Below are 18,923 nucleotides of genomic sequence, written 5' to 3' on the forward strand. Positions count from 1 at the left end.
ACAAAAGCAACCTGTTCCTTGTCTTCATGGAGCTTGTGTTGGGGAGACAGACACCAATTATTCAGATATTAAATTGTAAAGAAAGGTGCCACGAGATACATAATTGGGGTTTTGTGTTGAGAGGAAGGGAAATATTCCCATTGGAATGAACGTTTGAGCTGAGATCTGAGGGCTGAGTAGGGGTGCCCGAGTAAAGAGGCAATGGTATACCTTCAAATTTCATACTCACTGTTTTTCTGTTAACGTAATGTGCTATTTAGTGTTTTATGAAGCTTGGATGATGACAGATGATAATTAGTCTTCAAATCTGGAGGTGCCCAAATATGCTGTCACTGACTGTTTTTTATCTAACTTGTGTATAAATAGTATGTGTGTCAGGCTGGGTGAGGAAGGCTGAATGTATTTGAGCACAAACAGTCATTGTGTTTTTTATTACACTCAGGGCCAGTGCTGTCAGTCAAGTCTATCAGGCACTTTGTCACAGTTACGGGTCGTGTTGTCTGGGCTTGCCTACCCAAAGGCAGGTGCTCTGAATTTTAATTTGTATTACCTGTATTTGCTCTGAAAGCTGTTTTTGTTGAAACTTGAAGAGCCAGATGCTTGCAGCTAGAGTACGGACCAACTTATTGGAAATTTGCTGAACAAAGGTTGTTAACGCGAAGAAGAGACACCCTTCAGCCAAGTGTAACCGGCTACCAAAATGTGACTCTGTTTAGGGCACTCTTTTTTTTAACTCCCCGCCCCAGGATAATCATCACAATGGAACTCCTTTTCTGACCACTTCTTTCGGGAAAGGTATTTCATGAAATGTTACAGCAGAGTGTAACTTTGGAAGCAAAGTGCAAAGTCCCTGATAATAGTGGAGATGACTGTCTGTCTAAGGTCAAGAGAAGACTGTGTTTGTAGACAGCATGTCTTCCGACACCCGTCACTAGCATTTTCCATCTTTCCATGAAGAAACAGGTCCTGGGAGACAGTTATACCCAGCTAACTTTGTTTTCATTACATTTATGTTTCTGATACTTTCTGTTTTATGGCAAGTGGTACTGATTTATAAATAACAGGGATTTAAAGGCTCTTTTAAAAATGAATTCGTTTTGATTTTGTCTTTTAAAGTGTATTTAGAGAGAGAAGAAAAAAATGTGCGTGTGTACGGGGGACAGGCAGAGAGAGAGAATCCTAACATAGACTGACATGGGGCAACTGTAACTTGTGCAAAGCATGACGTTGCATTTTTATATTAACAATAGTGCTCTGAGATCTGGGGGTTGTTCACTTATATTTTTTATATATAAAGGGTGGGATGGGACTTGAGGAAGTTGAATGGTAGACTAGGGACTGGAACCCAGGTCTCCACACTGTGCTTTCTACTATATGTGTAAACAAGTTGTCACGCACTTGAGAGAGAGCTGGCCAAAGGCCAGAGCTGCCAAATGGGTTTGAGGATGAGAAAGTTCACTCGTGCCAGATTAGCACTCCTGTTTTAGAATTTATTCCAATGAACCTTTCCATTGATGCCACTGTAAATACCGGCTCAAAATGTCTTTAAGGATAATAATAAGGCACTTTATCATTGACAAAGTACTTGCAAACAGTACTTCATGATATTTTAGTTTACAGCTAAGAGAACAGAGTTCTGAAGGTTACATAACTGTCCCGGGACCCATAGGAAGTTAAAAAGTCAAGCTGTGTCTTAAGCCCAGGTTGCCTGACCTTGTGACCACTGTATTTTCATGCTTTCAGCATGCTGTCCTGTGGCTTTGGAGTGTGTGGGTCCATTCATTCTCTGTTCAGTCAACAGTTACTTACTGTTGCAAGACCATAGGTCATGGTTTTACTATGCAAAAACCATTGGTCGTGTTCTTAAGAGGTAACCTCTTGAAGTGGTTTTGCATGAGGCTTATGCCTCCCAGGAAAATCACATGTTGAAAATGGTATTTGTCTTTTTTTACAAAATTTTTTAAAATGTTTATTTATTTTTGAGAGAGAGAGAGAGAGAGAGAGAGAGAGAGAGAGAGAAACAGCATGAGCAGGGGAGGGGCAGAGCGGGAGGGAGACACAGGATCTGAAGCAGGCTCCAGGCTCTGTGCTGACAGCACAGAGCCCGACGCGGGGCTCGAACTCGCAAACCACAAGGTCATGACCTGAGCCGAAGTCAGACGCTTACACAACTCAGTCACCACGTGCCCCTTCCTGAAAAGTCTTCTATCAGACCTTTGCTGCCTTTCTCAGGTCCTCCATTCTCAACTCAAATGTCACCTCTCAGTGACACTTCAGACACACTCCCTGACCATCCAATCTACAAAGTCCATCTGTGTGTCACTGTTGTGTCTGTCATGCTGCTTTATTTTTTTCTTCAGACATCGCCATTTAAAATCACCCTGTTTATTAGGCTTCCTGTCTGTCTTCTCCCTGTAAACCGTCTGCACCGCGGAGTTGGAGTTCTCATTTTTCTTATTACCTGCTTTCTCTCCAGCTCGGAGAACAGGTTCTTGCTCGGAGGAGGCTGTCCTATGAGCTTCTGAACTCCTGAACCTCCCCCCCCGCCCCAGGACTGCTGTCAAGCAGCTCCTAGGTGATGTGATGCTAAATAAATATATCTAAATTGGCTCCGATGGAATGGACTCTTTATTCTGGGGCAAATGTCATTCTTTCAGAACTCTGAAACAGAAGACTTCTATTGATAGTGCCCCGTCTCTCCCAAACTCGAAACAGGCAGGTAGCTGTGAGTTTTGGGGCAGGGTGGGGGTGTTTCGGGAGGGTGGGATAGGAGGTTCCTTGGAAGATGTTTCAGTAGCTGATGTTTCCCTTGAGGACGCAGCTTGGTAACGACTGTCAAGGTTCATGTGGCTCTCAGTGGAAGCAGAGCAGCCGGCCAATCTGTGTTTCCTCTTCGGCAGAACTTCGCCTCCCTCGTTTCCATACTGCCTCCTGTGTTCCTGTCCCGCTGGCTCTCCCTGGTTGACTCTTCGTCATAGAACAGCACCCCCCACGTTTTCTTCCCCACCGGGAAAAAATAACAAGTAGGGGAGAACAGCTTCCCCGTTTTTCCTTGCTCCCCCCCACCCCACCCCCCAGAAGTTCTCGGATCTTTCCCTGAGGGCCAAGCCTGGGCCCCAGACCGCCGGGCCGTGAAGCCTCCGGTTTTGTGGTGTTCCCCAGTTTTCGCAGCATGGCCACTCTCGTGTGTGCTTCTGTAGGGCAGGTGCTGCTGTTTTCGTTTGTGTGTTGAGACGCCAGTCAGTGCACGAGCCCAGTAACTGGCCTGTTCTCCACTCCAGCGAGCACACCGCAGACAGTTGTTTTTCTCTTTTTTCTTTGTTGTTCTGTAGCCTTCAGGATATACAGGGTAGACGTTGACCTGTACCGACAGCGACATTTTCTCTTCCTTGTAGTGTGGTCTCTCTCCGCCTTTGGTTTTTCTGGGATGCTGATGGCATACAGAAGACTCGAAGCGCACTGCCTAATGTTGTGTGTTTTTATCTGGTCCCAGAAAGAGAAAGCTTGCCTCTTTCCTGTTAAAGTTTTTTGAAAAGTAACTTTGGGAAACATAGGGAGAGAGTCCCGTGACCTCCGTAGATATTTAATCCTTTAAAGGTGGTCAGATTTCTGGTGCATCACTACCCTCTTATGGTCATAACTGGCCTAAAGGGCCCGTTTCTAGAGCTCCATTCGAAATTGAAAGAGCTACAAAAGAATTCTATCTCGATTTCTTAGGAGAAAAGGTGGAGTCCATCTCACCGTGTTTTAGAGTGTTGTTACGGGAAGCATGGGACACGAGTTGATAATGTCAGGGTATTAGCAATGACCAGTCTGCAGGAGCTCTTAGTTTTCTCATCTGACCTATCCAGGCGGGAGGTCATATGTCCCTACATTGCCATCACAATTTGCAAAGGTGATTGTAGACAGTAGAGTAAGTCAGCTGAAATGACTCGTGTTCTTTCCTGTTATACAAAAGTGTATTTTCCTTAGATCAGTTACAGCACCAGTTACAGCATCAGTTACAACATGGGTGAAGGTTCTGCATTGGAGCACGGAGAGGCAGGATATGGGCATGAAGAGTGCAGACCCTGGTGCCAGCCCCCGGGCTCTGGCTCTGTGTGGCCATAGGTAGGTCACTCGCCCTCACTACCCATCCTCCGCACCGCCCCCCCCCCCCCCCGCCCGCTCTTCATCTTCGAAGTGGGAGGTTATAGTACACACTCATAGAGATAGGAGGAGGATTAAAGGTTTTAGGGTTTTTTTGAAGTTTATTTATTTACTTTGAGAGAAAAAGAGAGCACTCAGAAGCAGGGGAAGGGCAGAGAGAGAGAGGAAGAGAGAGAATCCCAAGCAGGCTCCACACTGTCAGCACAGAGCCTGACACAGGGCTCGAACCCACGAACCGTGAGATCATGATCTGAGTCGAAACCGGGAGTTGGATGCTTATCCGACTGAGCCTCCCGGGTGCCCCTAAAGGTTTTATATATATGTCTTGAAAAGGGAACGTCCATGTAATAAGTGACATTTAACTGTTTGCCATTTTCATATGTGTAATTGTGTATCTTTATTCTTCGCAGTTCTAAGTTTATTTTTCATAAGTTTGTGTCACAGAAAACTTGATTTCTTCTCATCGATAGTATTTGGTAAGACATGGGTCATGTTGTAATTCACATTAAAGCCTTGAGAATTCGAAGCTATCAGGTTTGCAGGTCTTAAGAGCAAACACAGACCTCTCTGAGGTTTTACCTGCATTTGCTCCCAGACCAGGACGTTTCTCATGTAGCATAGGCTTCGTGGCTCATCCGGGGCTTTGACTTTCCTTAGCGGGCTTTTAAAATCTACGATTGGTACTGTATGTGCATATGAACGTTTCCCCGTGGAGAATTTTCTTTTCTTTGGAAAAGCTCAGACTGCTCTTCAGGTCTGCTCTCTTGCCTTCCCGGGGAGGGAGGGGGAAGAGTGGAGCGGGCAGTGCCCGCTTCATGATGGGGAAGGGCTCCGGGGAGGCCCAGGGCGCCACATCTGCAGTCAGTCCTGGAGGAGCCAACACAGGACCTGGTTTTTTTTTTTTCTTTGTTAAGCGTAATATATCTTTAAAATTCTGCCATAATTCTGGGCTTATACGAACTTATAATATAGTATCTTCAAAAGTACTACTTTTTCATGTCAGTTACTATATACAAATGGTGCCAATTACATGCCCTCTTGACGGGGAGCTGGCTTTGATATCTGAGCCCTTGACTTTTCTGTCAGCAGGGGGTTGGATGATGCGGGTGTCTTACTGATTTTGAAGATGGGAAGAAGGACGTAGTGTCCTGAGATCACAGAATCGTAGAAATACAGTGCTGGTGGGACCACGGGGTCAACCTGTCTGCCCTTGCCTGTCGACATTGGTGAACGGGTGTGAAGTGATCTGCACGAGGTCCCATAGCTGGCGAGAATAGAGCCCAGGCCTACATATCTTTCCAGCCCCTGCCCAAGACCAAGGCGACTTTATAAGACAAGAGAGCCTGCGATATGAACATCACTCAAGTAACATACGACGTGGAGGCCCCTAGAGTGTAGTAAAAACTGGGTTTTCTGGAGAACGAGGAGAAAGCTTTAATCGCTCAGGGAACTAGAGCTGACATTCTGTCAAGCCGTAAGTATGGCACAGTTTTGGAAATTTTTGTGTGGAAGAACCTAGAAGATTCTTCCCTTACCACACTGTAAGCTGCAAGGGCCGGGACCTTCTGGTTCTGTTTTCCAGTGGGGAATTTCCATAGCTCTTGTCACAGGGGGTTAAGGAAAAAATGGGAGCAGGGGGATTCGACAGGTTCGCTAAGAAGAGTGTGGCAGGTTGGGGGGATTGTGCGGCCTCATCGGTTTACACTGCTAAACTCTGGTCTTCATCCTCAACCAGAATTTTCCTCATTTTGTCTCTTCGTCTAGCCACCATTTGAGTGCCTGTTTGGGCCAGGCAGTGGCCCTGGGCCGTAGCCCCTGCACGCTGCAATGGGGAATAATTCAGACAGGCGTGGTCCCAGCTCTGTGTTGTAGAGAGGGACAGAGGCAAATGAGGACTGATGAACAAGTAAAAACTCAGAAATTTGCTAAGTCTTATGAAGGAAGCCACCAGGATCCACAGGGAAGAACAGGGGTCATTGGGCTACTTTAGGTCCAGGATCAGCTGGGGCCTCCCTGCGAAGAAGATCATTCTAGGGCGGAGGAACAGCATTCAGGCATGCCTGGGAGTAGAAAGAAGCTTGAGGGCCGGAGGAAGTAAATAAAACTGGTGTCCAGCATGTAGTTGGCGGAGAATTTGGCCAGATGAAGCTGGAGAGGCAGGTAGGAGGCCAACAGACCAGACTGGACTTTGCTGGCTTGGGTTTTTCCTAAGGGCAGTGGGAAGCCAGTAGGGCTTGGAGCAAGGGAATGGCATTTAACTGTGTTAAGAAGGTTTACTGAACCTTGAAAATCTACTACATGAAAGAGGCCAGTCACCAAAAACCATATATTGTATGATTCTATTTATGGGAAATGTCTAGAATCTATTATGTGAAATAGCCAGGCAAATCCATAGACTTAGAAAACAGATTAGTGGTTGACCAGTGGTCAGGGCGGGGGTGGGTGAAACGGAGTGAGTGCTAACAGGTATGGGTTTTTGTTGCAGGGTGGGTTGAAAAGGTACTAAGATTGGTTATGGTTACGGTTGCATGACTCTGAATCTACCCAAACTCAATGAATTGTGTGAATTCATTGGGTGAATTGTGTGGTCTGAGCATTGTATCTCAATAAAGCTGTCATTTCAAAAATCAGAAAAGACTGACGGTGCCTCACAACAGGCTCCATTGCCCTAGGCAGCTGTCCCCAGTTCAACAGCTGCTTTTGGCTTTTCTCCACCCTCCTTGAATAGAGCATCCCCTTGGCCCCCGTCTCCTGCTACTGTACAAAAAAGCCATCAGCTGCTGATGATGTCAGCTTCTTGCCGTCAGACCTCCAGTTCCATCCATCCCAGACGGGCTTCTGTGTTCCCCTTAACAGTGCTAGACAGGCATTGGTTTAAATCCCCAGCACTGCCTCTTATTGGCTGTGTGACTTTAGGTCAGTTATTTAAAAGCTCCCTGAGCCTCAGTTTCTTGGCTTCTTTTTTTTTTTTTTTTTTTTAAGAGCTTAAAATTTTTTTTTCACAAACACTTAAACAGCACTTAACGTGTGCCTGTGATTATGTTGTAAGTGCTTTAAGAATATTTAACATGTTTAATCATCCAGATAACCAGATGACCCCTTGAGGGTAGGTACTGTTATCCTCTCCGTTTTGTAGGTTAAAAAAACCTGAAGCACAGAGAGGTTGAGTAACTTCCCCAAGGTCACACAGCTGGGGAGTAGCAGAACTGAATCCAGGCAGTTTGGCCTCAGAGGCCCAATTCCTTAATTACTCTGCCATGCTGCTGATCCTGGCCTGTAAAATAGGCTTAAGAATAGCCCTTTCCTTGCTTTGTTTACAATTTTTTAGTCTTCAATTACTTGAACATCACTTGTGTCTTAGGGCATTTCTGCAGTGCACAGCATGGTACCTGAAACATAGTCTGTGAATTAATGTACCTAATTAAGTCACTTTTCCATTCTTCCATTTCTTCATCAACTACCTTAGACCCCACGAGGATTTGGGTGCCCAGTTGAGGTCTGGGTTCTGCCTTAGCCCTGCCCGTTTTGTTTTTTGTTTTGTTTTGTTTCGTTTCTTTTTTACTGGAACAATGTCCTAGGGAGCCCACTCTTTCATTTTGGGTTCCTCATCAATGGAGTGGCGATAATTATAACCTGGCCAGCATCCTCCCTAGGGTCATTGCAAGGATCAGTGAAGTGTTTTGTACATGCAGGTGCTCTGTAAAACGCACAGCCTCCTGTTAACCCAGGGGCTTAATTTAACATGCCGCCCAGCTGTTTGGACTGTGCACTTTTGAAGTGCTGATGGCTGCGTTAGTAGATGGTTAGACAAATGGCAGTTTTTCCCTGGAAATCCTGATGGCCCAGGTGAAAAGGAAGTGGCGAATGTATTGTGTGTTCACCTCTGCATGGGGGAGCTTTTCCCCTGGGCAGTATTGACACTCAAGCAATGGGCAGAGCTGAAGCCCAGCTTCTGGGCCACCACCTGGTCCCTGTGCTAAATTGATTCCCCCCAGAGCTGTCAACTTAAACTTGCTGTGTGTGATGTGCAGGGAACTACTCAGTTCTTCCTTCCATTCGGCGTAAGCATGCCAGTCACAATAGTTGTAGCCAATGTTTGGTTTTAGAGTAAATCTGATGTATAGTATTGGCAAAATAAGTTGTGTTGGAGGAGGGGAAGAATTACAACTTATATTGAGAAAAGTACATTGTTTTCTCCTCTTAACACATGTTACTCCTCCCCGCCCTCCGCACCCCCCAAGCATTCCAGAATTAGATACAACTGTTTGGTTACTGAATTACACCAACCAACCTTGGAAAGTACATTCCGCCCCCCCCCTCCCCCCCCCCCCCCCCCAGCGTTGTGGAATCCTCTGTGTTCATCTCTACAACTTGGTTTTGTTTTTAGAATCTGAAAACTTACTTTGCATTTTTTTTGCTGAACATCTACTATGATGTATTTGTATACATATGTGTACGCACAGACACATGTCGACATCCCCAGACATGTAAGGCAACGTCAGATTTCTTCCCTGCCCTCAGTGTTACCTTTCATGTTCATGATACTTTTTTGAGGGGGACAGGCAAGGGAGGAGGACTCAAAGCTGATCATCTCTTTAGACCATCTAGACCATCGGTTCTTTGGTTGATTCTGATTTGCATCAGAATTTGCATTTGTCAGTTCAGTGATTTAGGTCAGCCTAAGTATTTCCTGAAAAAGATGATTTCAGACAATGCTAACTTATTTCATTTCCCCTGTCCCCACTCTGGGTACCTCCCTTTGCGCCTGGGCTCAGGATGCTGAAGGGATGGCAGGATGGGTCCTTTACACAGTGTTAAGGTTGTGCTGGAGTTGTGGGCGGGGGTGTGGGGGTAGGGGGGGTTGCGGTGAGACAGGGTCAGATTGCAGGGCCTACAACTTTGACGCAGAGTTTCCTGGTGCAAATTGCCAGCTAGAAGGCATTACTTACCAGTGCAGAAACCTCAAATGAGGGCAGGCCGTTTACTTGACTGTTTTCTGGGTAACTTGAATCCTTGAACTAAGGTAGTCTTTCTATTTTTACTTCCTTAAATTATCCTGGCATGGATATATTTGCTATTTCCAAGTTCTTTTTCGGTAACGGATTGTCTGCGTGTGTAGTGAAACCCGAAGAGTGGTTGTTTCTTGGTTCCATTTTCTGATGTCTTTGGGGTGACATAAGTCCTAGAAGGCATTAGTTCCCGGCAAGAAAGCTGGGTTTGCTTTAGAAACAAAATACTGACTGCCCTCTGCTCTCCGTGTTGTTGCTTCTTGTAAGAAATTGAGGCTTGGGTTTGTTGCTATGTATTTGGTGCCTCTTTAGTGATGTGTTGACCAGCTTTTCCCACATGGTTAAGAGCACAAATTTTTATTTTGTCTTCAGCATTATTGTGCGTTAAGCTTGCTACTCTAAAAAATGCACAGGAGCGTATCCCTCCCCCTCAAGATCACTTGCTCTATTCCATAAATACAGTGGAAGAGCTTGGTTGGTTCTTAACTGGCCTTCCAGGGCTCTCATTGCTGGCTCTTTCCATGTGTTTGGATTTCCTGCAGCTTCTGCTTTGAAGGCAGTAGAGGCCTCAGCAATGGCTTCATAGGCTCAGACTCTAATCAGGGCAGAAAACCTCACAGCATCTTTCCCCAAGACCAAGTTCATTCACTTGATAATTATTTTAGCTCTGAGGATGTTTGAGATTGAAGTTTCTGGGCAGTTTATTTCCTTCTTCATACTCTGCTATGGTAAATGAAGGTAACTCATACTAGTTCAGATACTTGTAGGCCTGGAAGGAACTGAGAGATCTTCTGATCCAGTTCTCAGACGTTGTGTTGTGGTACCCTTTCTTCACATTGCATTGAACCAGAAACCTGGCAAGGTGACTGAGAAAATCAGAGCTGTGAGTGGTAGGGTGGGTGTCAGTTTGTTCGTTCTTTCTTTCTTTCTTTCTTTCTTTCTTTCTTTCTTTCTTTCTTTCAGAAGTGTTATTTATTTACTTAGTGTGTGAGAGCGAGTATGAGTGGGGGAGGGATAGAGAGGGAGACAGAGAATCCCAGGAGGGCTCCACACTGTCAGCACAGAGCTGGAAGCAGGGCTCAAACTCACAAACTGTGAGATCATGACCTGAGCTGAGATCAAGAGTGGGACACTTGAGTAACTGAGCCCCCCCAGGCGCCCCTGGGTGTCTGTTCTGATCAAAGCCAGCTCATCCATGTGTGAGGAGCCCAAGCACTGGGAGTAAGTGGTTTCTAGCCAGTATAACGCAGTAAGGCCATGGAGTAAAGCCAGAATAAGCCCTTGGCTGTCAGAGGCTGTGGGGAGGGAACAGACCAGCAAAGGGAACTTTTTTGGGGTGATGGAAATGTTTATATCATGGCTGTGATATGGTTACAAGACTCTCTGTATCTGCTGAAACTCACCAGGTTGTACCCTAAAAATTGGTGAATTTTAGTAAGTGGTCTCCTAAAGCATGTTTAGGATTTTTTATAGGGGAGGGGAGGTGATACCTTCTCTGTTGTTAATTCAGTGTAATTCTATAAAATGACTCTTTGAAAAATATAAAAAGAAAAGAAAAAACCAGATTCACTTAAATCCTGGTTGAGTCTATTTCTCCACTTGGCAGATTTATCGTCACTTTGTACTCGTCACTGCTGTTAGTTATACCAAGGGCTGGTAGAGGTCCAGGCAGTAAATATTTTAGGCCTTGTGGGCCGTTCGGTCTCAGTCACACCACTTAGTTCTGTCACTGTAGCGTGAAAGCAGCCGGAGGCAGCACGTAAGTGAAAGACTGGCTGTGTTCCTATAAAACTTGACTTACAAAACCCGGCAGTGGGCTGAATCTGGCCCGTGAGCTGTGTTGGCTAACCTGTGAGTTGACGCTTTTGTTCCTTTTGGAGAAACTCCACAAAAGGGGCATTTTTCTACATTCTCACCAGAAGGACAAATGTCCTAGGAAAGTGGGAGTCTAGGGAAGTTTGGAAGAGGACAGACCCTCCAGGGCTTAGCCATGAGACGCTCCCGGACTTGGATCTGTGAAGGGTAGGGTGGTTTTGCTTACACGGAATTTTGGAGGGCGAATTAGGAGGAAGAATTGTGGAGGAAGAGAGGACTGAGCGTGGCAGCCCGTTTCTAGATTACCATAGAAACCTAGGTGGGAGAGTTTAGCTGCGACAGTGACATGGGATGGAGGGGACCTTTTGAAGGGATATTATAAAACTTAACATAAGAAATAGACATTTCCAAAGGAAAAGTTAAAGATTAAAACATTGAAAAAAAATCGGAAGGCAAATTGTGATTCTTTGTTAACAGGGAATGTGATACCATTTAAAGTGATTCTCATTAGATCTGATCATCATTGCTTAGAGATGTCAAGTCTACCATTTTTTTATTTAATTAATTACTTTCATGTAAAAAAAATTTTCAGTTTACGTATTTTTGAGAGAGAGAGAGAGAGACGGGTGTGGGGAGGAAATAAGCAGGGGAGGGCCAGAGCAAGAGGGAGACACAGAAGCAGGCTCCAGGCTCTGAGCAGTCAGCACAGAGCCCGATGCAGGGCTCGAATCCATGAACCATGAGAATATGACCTGACCCAAAGTTGGACACTCAACTGACTGAGTCACCCAGGCACCCCTACTTATTTATTTTTTAATGTTTATTTTTGAGAGAGAGAGAGAGAGAAGACACAGTGCGATCAGGAGAGGGGCAGAGAGAGAGGGAGACGCAGAATCTGAAGCAGGTTCCAGGCTCTAAGCTGTCAGCACAGAGCCTGATGCAGGGCTTGAACCCCCGGACCACGAGATCACGACCTGAGTGGAAGGACGCTTAACCATCTGAGCCACGCAGGTGCCCCAACACTGGTTGTAGTTTTGATTCTCTAGGGAAGGCCAGTCAGTCAAGGGCCTGTCCAACCAGGCAAAAAGAATTCCTCAATCCTTTAAAATTATAGAGCTGAAAGTCAGCACACCCCTGTGTTTCAAACGTGGTGTTACTGTCTAAACTCAGATTGCTATATTTAAGCCAGTTTTATCAGCTACTTTTAAAATTAAGGCCTGCAGACTTCAACAAAACAAGGGTGACAAAAGAAAGTCATTCCAAAGGGATATAGTTGGATGGCTCACTTCCTAAAAGGGCACTTGGAAGTCCCACCAGTACATCATGCTTCTGAATTTTGGCATGCTCTGATTAGTTTTGCTTCATTAATTGTATTATGCCCATCGAGAAGCCAACCATATTGAGTTTTTTAAAATCCTTAGCAAAGGGCCATGTTTGGGAGACATTATGACATATTGGATCAGGAGGGTCAGCAAGTTGGGAAGGCAGAGGACCTTTGATGTCAGGTCTTTACTGTTTAATGTTTTTAAAAGTGTTGAGAATTCTAAGAATATTTTAATTGGGTATAAACATATCACCCAAGTCTGGTTTCCTTTCCTCTGGTTCAGATCGTGGAGAACTGACCTCTTCCTAAGCCCTCATCTCCTTCATAGTGGAACGCCTTGCATGTTAATTCAATGAATGAAATTGAATTTGTGTGATCTGTAATTGATTCTCCTGGTTGAGGAACCTAGTGTACCCGATTCTGTTTGAATCATCTGTCACTTGTGGCCCTTAAAAGTCCTGACTGAGACACGAGCTTATAACTTTAGTTGAACCAATCTCTGAATCAAACAAAACAAAACCCTCTGGCTAAAACATGCTTCAGTGATCAAAAGTACTATATGTGAAATGCTGTAAGACCACTCTGTATTTGTGGAATTACAGTTTTTGCTGACTTGAGCATAGGCCAAAAGCATAGCCACTGAACAGCCCTTCCAGTGGGCCGCGTGTACAGAAAGAGGGTGATGTAGCCCATGATCTGATTTTAGTCTCCTACAGAAAATACGAAGAGAATAGCTCTATATTTTTTGTGATGGAACATTTCCTCTAACTTCTTAATCTTCCTATACACAGGCCTTGCCACCTTTTAGAGAGATTAATTAAGAAAAAATAATTCTTAGTATGGGACAATGATTCTTTATCCTTAAGGTAGAAATGACCTTCTTTAATCCTGAAACATTGAGACTTGAAGCAAATACCTGTAGATACCACAGTCCGTAGTTTCCTTATCTTTAGTTACCTCCATGGGAAAATAAAATCAGGCGGCTTGTACGTTGGTGTGACATTAATATTTTTGTGAAGTTCTTTGTCTTTCTTCACGCATTCACTTACTTATTTCACAAATATTGTCAAGTGCCAGCAATGTTCTAGATGCTGGGGGCCAAACAATGAACAAAAGGAAACCTCTGCTTTCATGGGGCTTATGTTCTGATGTCCATCAGAAAACACTTTTAGGTGGAATCGATGATTATGGCAGGCTCCCGTCTTTGGGAATACCTTCCAGGGGAGATGATAATGTGGGCTGTTGAGATCCCATCTCCAATTTACAGTGTTCCCAAGGGGGTGCTATCTATGCCTTTGGGGTTTCTCTATCTCTCTGGCAACTTTTATTCTGAACACTTAGGAAAGTGAGGACCTGAATAAATCACATCTTTGTATTTAACAATATTTATAGAGTATTTATTGTGTGTTTCATGGTGTTCTGAGCCCATTTATAAATATTAACATTTCATTTTCATTGCAGATCCGTGCAGTAGGCAGTGCTTTCTTTTATTCCTGTTTTACAGGGGACTGAGTAACTTGCTCCTGTGGCAAGAAGTGGGACTCGTATTGGTGCTCAGGCTCTTAACCATGGCCCCGTCTCGGTCTACATCTAGGGCGAGAGGGTTCTTTTTTTCCTTTTCACGTGTGGGATTTCTTTGAACATTTGAGTGTTTACTGCCAGACCTGGTGACAGCAAAGGGACGCTGGGCCTCTCCTTCCTTCTCCTTCTTGGTTCTCCCACATCGAGTTATGTGCTTAATTTGTGTAACTGGAATGTGTTTGATCTAATTTTATTTAATTACATGTTTGTTTCGGTGCTGCTAGACATTCTGTAAGTTCCTCGAAGCAAGGAACTGGCAAACAGGTACGTGCGACAAATAGATTAAAGTGGATCTTGCAAATTGTAAAACGATTAGACCAGTTTACTTGAGTTGGGGATTTTCCCCTCCTCTGTGGGGCTGTGTCGTATTTCATTTAGCTGTTTGTGAATGTTTGTATTCTGATCAGTGGGATAACTGAAGAATAGGCCATAACATGTTGGAATAATAAAGCCGGGGGCAACATTATTTAAAATCTAGCATATTCAGGGGCACCTGGGTGGCTCAGTCGGTTAAGTGTCCAGCTTTGTCTCAGGTCATGATCTTGTGGTTTGTGAAGTCGAGCCCCACGTCGGGCTCTGTGCTGACAGCTGGGAGCCTGGATCCTGTTTCGGAATCTGTGTCTCTTTCTCTCTCTGCTCCTCCCCTGCTCATACTCTGTCTCTCTCTCAAAAATAAATTAACATTAATTTTTTTTTTTAATCTAGCCTATTCAACATATGTGTTCCTTGAAAAGAAGTCTTTATGCCACTATAGAAACTGTTTTTAGGTAGGTGGCAACATGCTATTCCTTCTTGATAATTCTTCTACATGTCGGGGATCTTTGGATTATTTGAGGTCAGGTCCCGTATATTCCCTCAGAATCCTCAAGGACACTCTGGCTCCCTTTTCAGGGAAATGTTCTGTATTCTGCATCCTTCAAGTTCTCAGTCTCTGATCATACATGCAGCGTTTGTCCTACCAGGACCCCACATGGGCCCTTCCATCTCCGCTTTCTCTGTGTCCAAAATATTTCCTCAGGCTCTAAAGCTACTTCTGAAATCCTGTTTCTCCAGTGAAACTTTCCAGTTAATTAAAAGAGAAATCTGGCCTCACCTTTATATCAACTTATTATTCAGGGATAAAGTTTAACCAGCATCTATGATACATGGCTTCTTCACTTTAATTTTAATGGACGCATTTATTCTGTGCATGAAAACTGACACGAGTCTCTGTTTTATGCTTATATTTTAAGCAGTGGACTTGCTTGGCACAGTAAACATGAATTTCAGTTCTGCTGGTCCTTGGTCGTTTGTTTTGCTTAAGAAGGAGTTTATGATCGCTTCTCGGCCTTTTGGCTAAGATTAAGTGAAGAAAGAGTTTATGACCTGTGGATGAATATGAAATAAAACGCTGTTACATTTGTGTGGGTTTTGTTGGGGCTGCCGTAGAAAAGTACCAGAGACCGGGTAATGAAATGACAGAAATGTATTCACTCGCAGCTCTAGAGCCTGAAGTCTGAGATAATGGCGTTGGCAGGGTTGACTTCTTTTGCAGCCATGCTCCTTGACTTTCTTCCCCCTGTGTCTTCACTAGGCCTTCCCTCCATGTGTGTCTTCTCTATAAGGACACCAGTCATACTGGATAAAGGCCCATCCTGATGATCTCATTTTGACATAATCACATCTTTAAAGCTTTATCTCCGAATACACTCACTTTCTGAGCACTCAGGGTTAGGACCTCAACGTATAATTTTGGTGCAACACAATTCAGCCATAACGAAGTTTAAATGTATAACATAGTTGTCCTAAACTTTGATGATCATTAAAACAAAAATTGTCTTTAAATTTTAAAAATAGGCAAAGGGAGAGGACATCCTGAAGGACAGGAGATTGTAGGATGTTGGTTGTGATCTGGCTTAGAACTGGCTAAGTGATTTCGGGTGAAATTCATAGTAGTTAAGACTTTTGTTCGTACTTTCCAACTGTTTGGATTCAATGACAGTACCTTCTAAGTACCTCTAAGATGTTGTGATTCTCTCTTAATAACTGTTTGCAATTACAGTAAAACTTTGGTTGGCGAGCATAATTTGTTCCACAAACATGATTGCAATCCAAAGCACTTGTATATCAAAGCGAATTTCAAGAACCATTGGTTCAGTTGTGATCATGTGATGTTTGGAATCACGTACGATTTGTATTGCAAGACATCGCTGGCTTTTCAAATGAAAATTTATTAGAAATGTTTGCTCATTGGGGCGCTGGGGTGGCTCAGTTGGTTAAGCGTCTGACTTCGGCTCAGGTCACCATCTCATGGTTTGTGAGTTCGAGCCCTACATCGGGCTCTGTGCTGACAGCTCAGAGCCTGGAGCCTACCTTGGATTCTGTCTCCTTCTCTCTCTGCCCCTCCCCACACATGCTCTGTTTCTCTGTCAAAAATAAATAAATGTAAAAAAAATTAAAAAAAAAATGTTTGCTCATCTTGTGGAACACTTGCAAAACAAGTTACTTGCAATCCAGCGTGTTACTGTAGACCCTACTGCTTATTTAGGAAGATGCTTGGAGAGGAATTTTTATAACTCCGTGTTTCCTGGGGAGAATGTTGAAGAGCAGAGCTTGTGTCAAATGGGCCTTGATTTGAATTCCAGGCCTTTCCTTCTATAGCAAAGCTGAAGAAAATGACTACAGAAATCCTTCTCTTGGCATCTTACCAGCCGTGTGGCTGTGGACGGGTTTTGTAGCTCCCTTGTGCCCTAAGGTTAGTCATCTATAAATTGGGAGTAGAGGTGTTAGGAGGCTCTCCTTAGGTCTTGGCGCTGTTGTTCACTGCAGATAGATACTGCCCATCTGCAGATGGCCCTGGGTGGCAGGGTGCTGGGATGCAGCCCAGGGGCAGGGGGGCACATCGGTCTCCATACCTGCTGACTTGCGTGGCCTCCACTGCCTGTCTGACTCACGTGCCACAATGGCCACTTGTGGCTCAAGGCTGTCAAAGTGGAGCTGGGTTTGTTTATGTCACTGTCCCTAACCTCGCTTGCTGTGTGATGGAGCCCCTTGGCTAGATAGGTGTCACTTGAGGGCAGATGTGTGGGTTCCAGCTGGTTACCAGAAAATAATTTTTTCTTACCTCCTCTTCCTGTATTTGGTAGTCCCAAATGGTTCTAAGGACATTGGTCTTCTTTTCATGTCTTACCAGGAGGCAAATGGTGAAAGTTTACGGGGCAGAGGTATCATTTAGCTTAGCACATCAGCTTTTAAGATCCATAGATGACGTTAATGTTGCCAAAAGCAAGTGCTGCGCCTTGTGTCTCCTTTTCCTAGTCCAGAGTACCCATGTGGCAGAACTTTGGTGAGGGGTCAATGAAATAATTGCGTGTGTGTGTGTGTGCACGCACACGTGTGTGTGTGTGTGTGTGTGTGTGTGTGTGTGTATTTGAGGGTGACTGAGCACAGCAGTGTGCTTTCCACATATTTTATTCTAGTTAAATTGAATTTTCACCCTTTGTGTTGGGATTGATTTATATAAGCCTCATTGTTGGAAACACTCAGGGTGGCTTTTATTATTAGGCTTGAATAGACCAATTGATTCAGTATAAAATTTTATTCCAGTAAAACCACTGAAACAAGTTGACCAGAAAGTTCTCTATACAAGAATAAAGAAACCCAAGTTTTGTGAGGCTTACCTATTTTAGTCATTATGTAAGAACATTGGGGCCGCTGGGTGGCTCAGTCATTTGAGCATTCGGTTTCTTGATTTCAGCTCAGGTGTTTATCCCACACTTGTGAGATCGAGCTGAGCTCTGTGCTCGGCATGGAGCCTGCTTGGGATTCTCTCTCCCCATCCCAAGCACACACCCTATCTGTCTCTATCTCTCTCTCTCAAAAAACAAAACAAAACAAACAAACAAAAAAAACATTAAAATACAACTCTGTTGACAGTACTATTCGACCTGGAAAAATTCCCGTAAGCTACCCCTTTTAATTAACATTGCCTTTCTCTGGTACCACTGCTGGTATTTTCTCCTTTGGATTCTGTATTCGTGAGAACTTTTTCAGTCGCAAGGCGCAGAAACCCAACACAAACAAGCTTAAGCTAGAAAGGGGATTTAGTTCAGTTTAAGTGAAAAATTGTAGGGGTAGAATTAATTACCTTTAAGCAGGGTTACATCCAGGGGCATATAGCATATTATTGGAGCATTTTCTTCTTCTCAAATGGATGTATTTTCAGGAAACTGATCAGAAAAAAGCCAGCATCCCCAAAGTTATATCCTTGTGACTTCCAGCTGGAAAGGAAGAACTTCTCTCTTCCTGTGTCCATATACCAAGTATCAAGGAAGATTTTGATTGGTTTTGCTTGGTCATCCTTGAACCTGTAACTGGCTGGTGGGTAGAATGTTGTGGCCAACCGCTGTGGCAAAGCATCTTGATTGGCAAGTCCATGGGATCACATGGGCTGGGAGACAGATGGACAATCTCCAAAGGAAGAGTGCTTAACAAATATCTAGTCCACATAACTCGCATCTCCAAGTCAGCAAGGGTTTAGTGTTTATTCTTTTAGTTGAGAGGGAATGGGAAGGTAACCGTCGTAAAATTGTGCCGAATCCATTTGAAAATTTAAGCTGCACGTTGCACATCTGTTTGAGATGAGAAGATGAGGACACACCTGAAAAGTGTCCCTCGGGTGGGGTATACATTGTGTAAACAGTCAGATAGTTGGGGCATAACTGGCGATTCCTGAAGTTCATTTAAACGTGGGCAGTTTTTTGAGTAAAGGAAACAAAATGGCAATAATGGACTTCTGCCTTCTTTTGTAGGGCTAGATGATTGCCTGCAGCAGTATGTTCACAAGTTCGAACGGGAGAAGATAAACGGAGAGCAGCTGCTGCAGATTTCCCATCAGGATCTTGAAGAGCTGGGGGTCACGCGAATTGGACACCAGGAACTCGTGTTGGAGGCTGTCGACCTTCTCTGTGCACTGGTTGGTTCAAGAGATCTGTGCCATGATGACGTTCTTTAGAGCCTTACTGTCTTAAATTTTCAATGTTTGTGATTTAGAATCATTTTCTTAT

General features: G+C 44.2%; 1 protein-coding gene across 3 annotated transcripts in view; it reads left to right on the forward strand.

Annotated features, from left to right (window-relative positions):
* CNKSR3 (CNKSR family member 3) overlaps positions 1-18,923 on the forward strand; it is an 83,865-nt gene that overhangs the window by 34,324 nt on the left and 30,618 nt on the right. For 2 of the 3 annotated variants that reach the window (XM_027056584.2, XM_027056586.2), the window contains exon 2: positions 18,669-18,832. The exons of the other annotated variant lie outside the window; for it this stretch is intronic. In XM_027056584.2, coding sequence (XP_026912385.1) covers positions 18,669-18,832 — 164 coding nt within the window. The remainder of the gene's footprint in view (positions 1-18,668; positions 18,833-18,923) is intronic. 3 annotated transcript variants of the gene reach the window in all.

The sequence above is a fragment of the Acinonyx jubatus genome, chromosome B2 (genome assembly GCF_027475565.1).
Source record: "Acinonyx jubatus isolate Ajub_Pintada_27869175 chromosome B2, VMU_Ajub_asm_v1.0, whole genome shotgun sequence".
NCBI lineage: Eukaryota > Metazoa > Chordata > Mammalia > Carnivora > Felidae > Acinonyx > Acinonyx jubatus.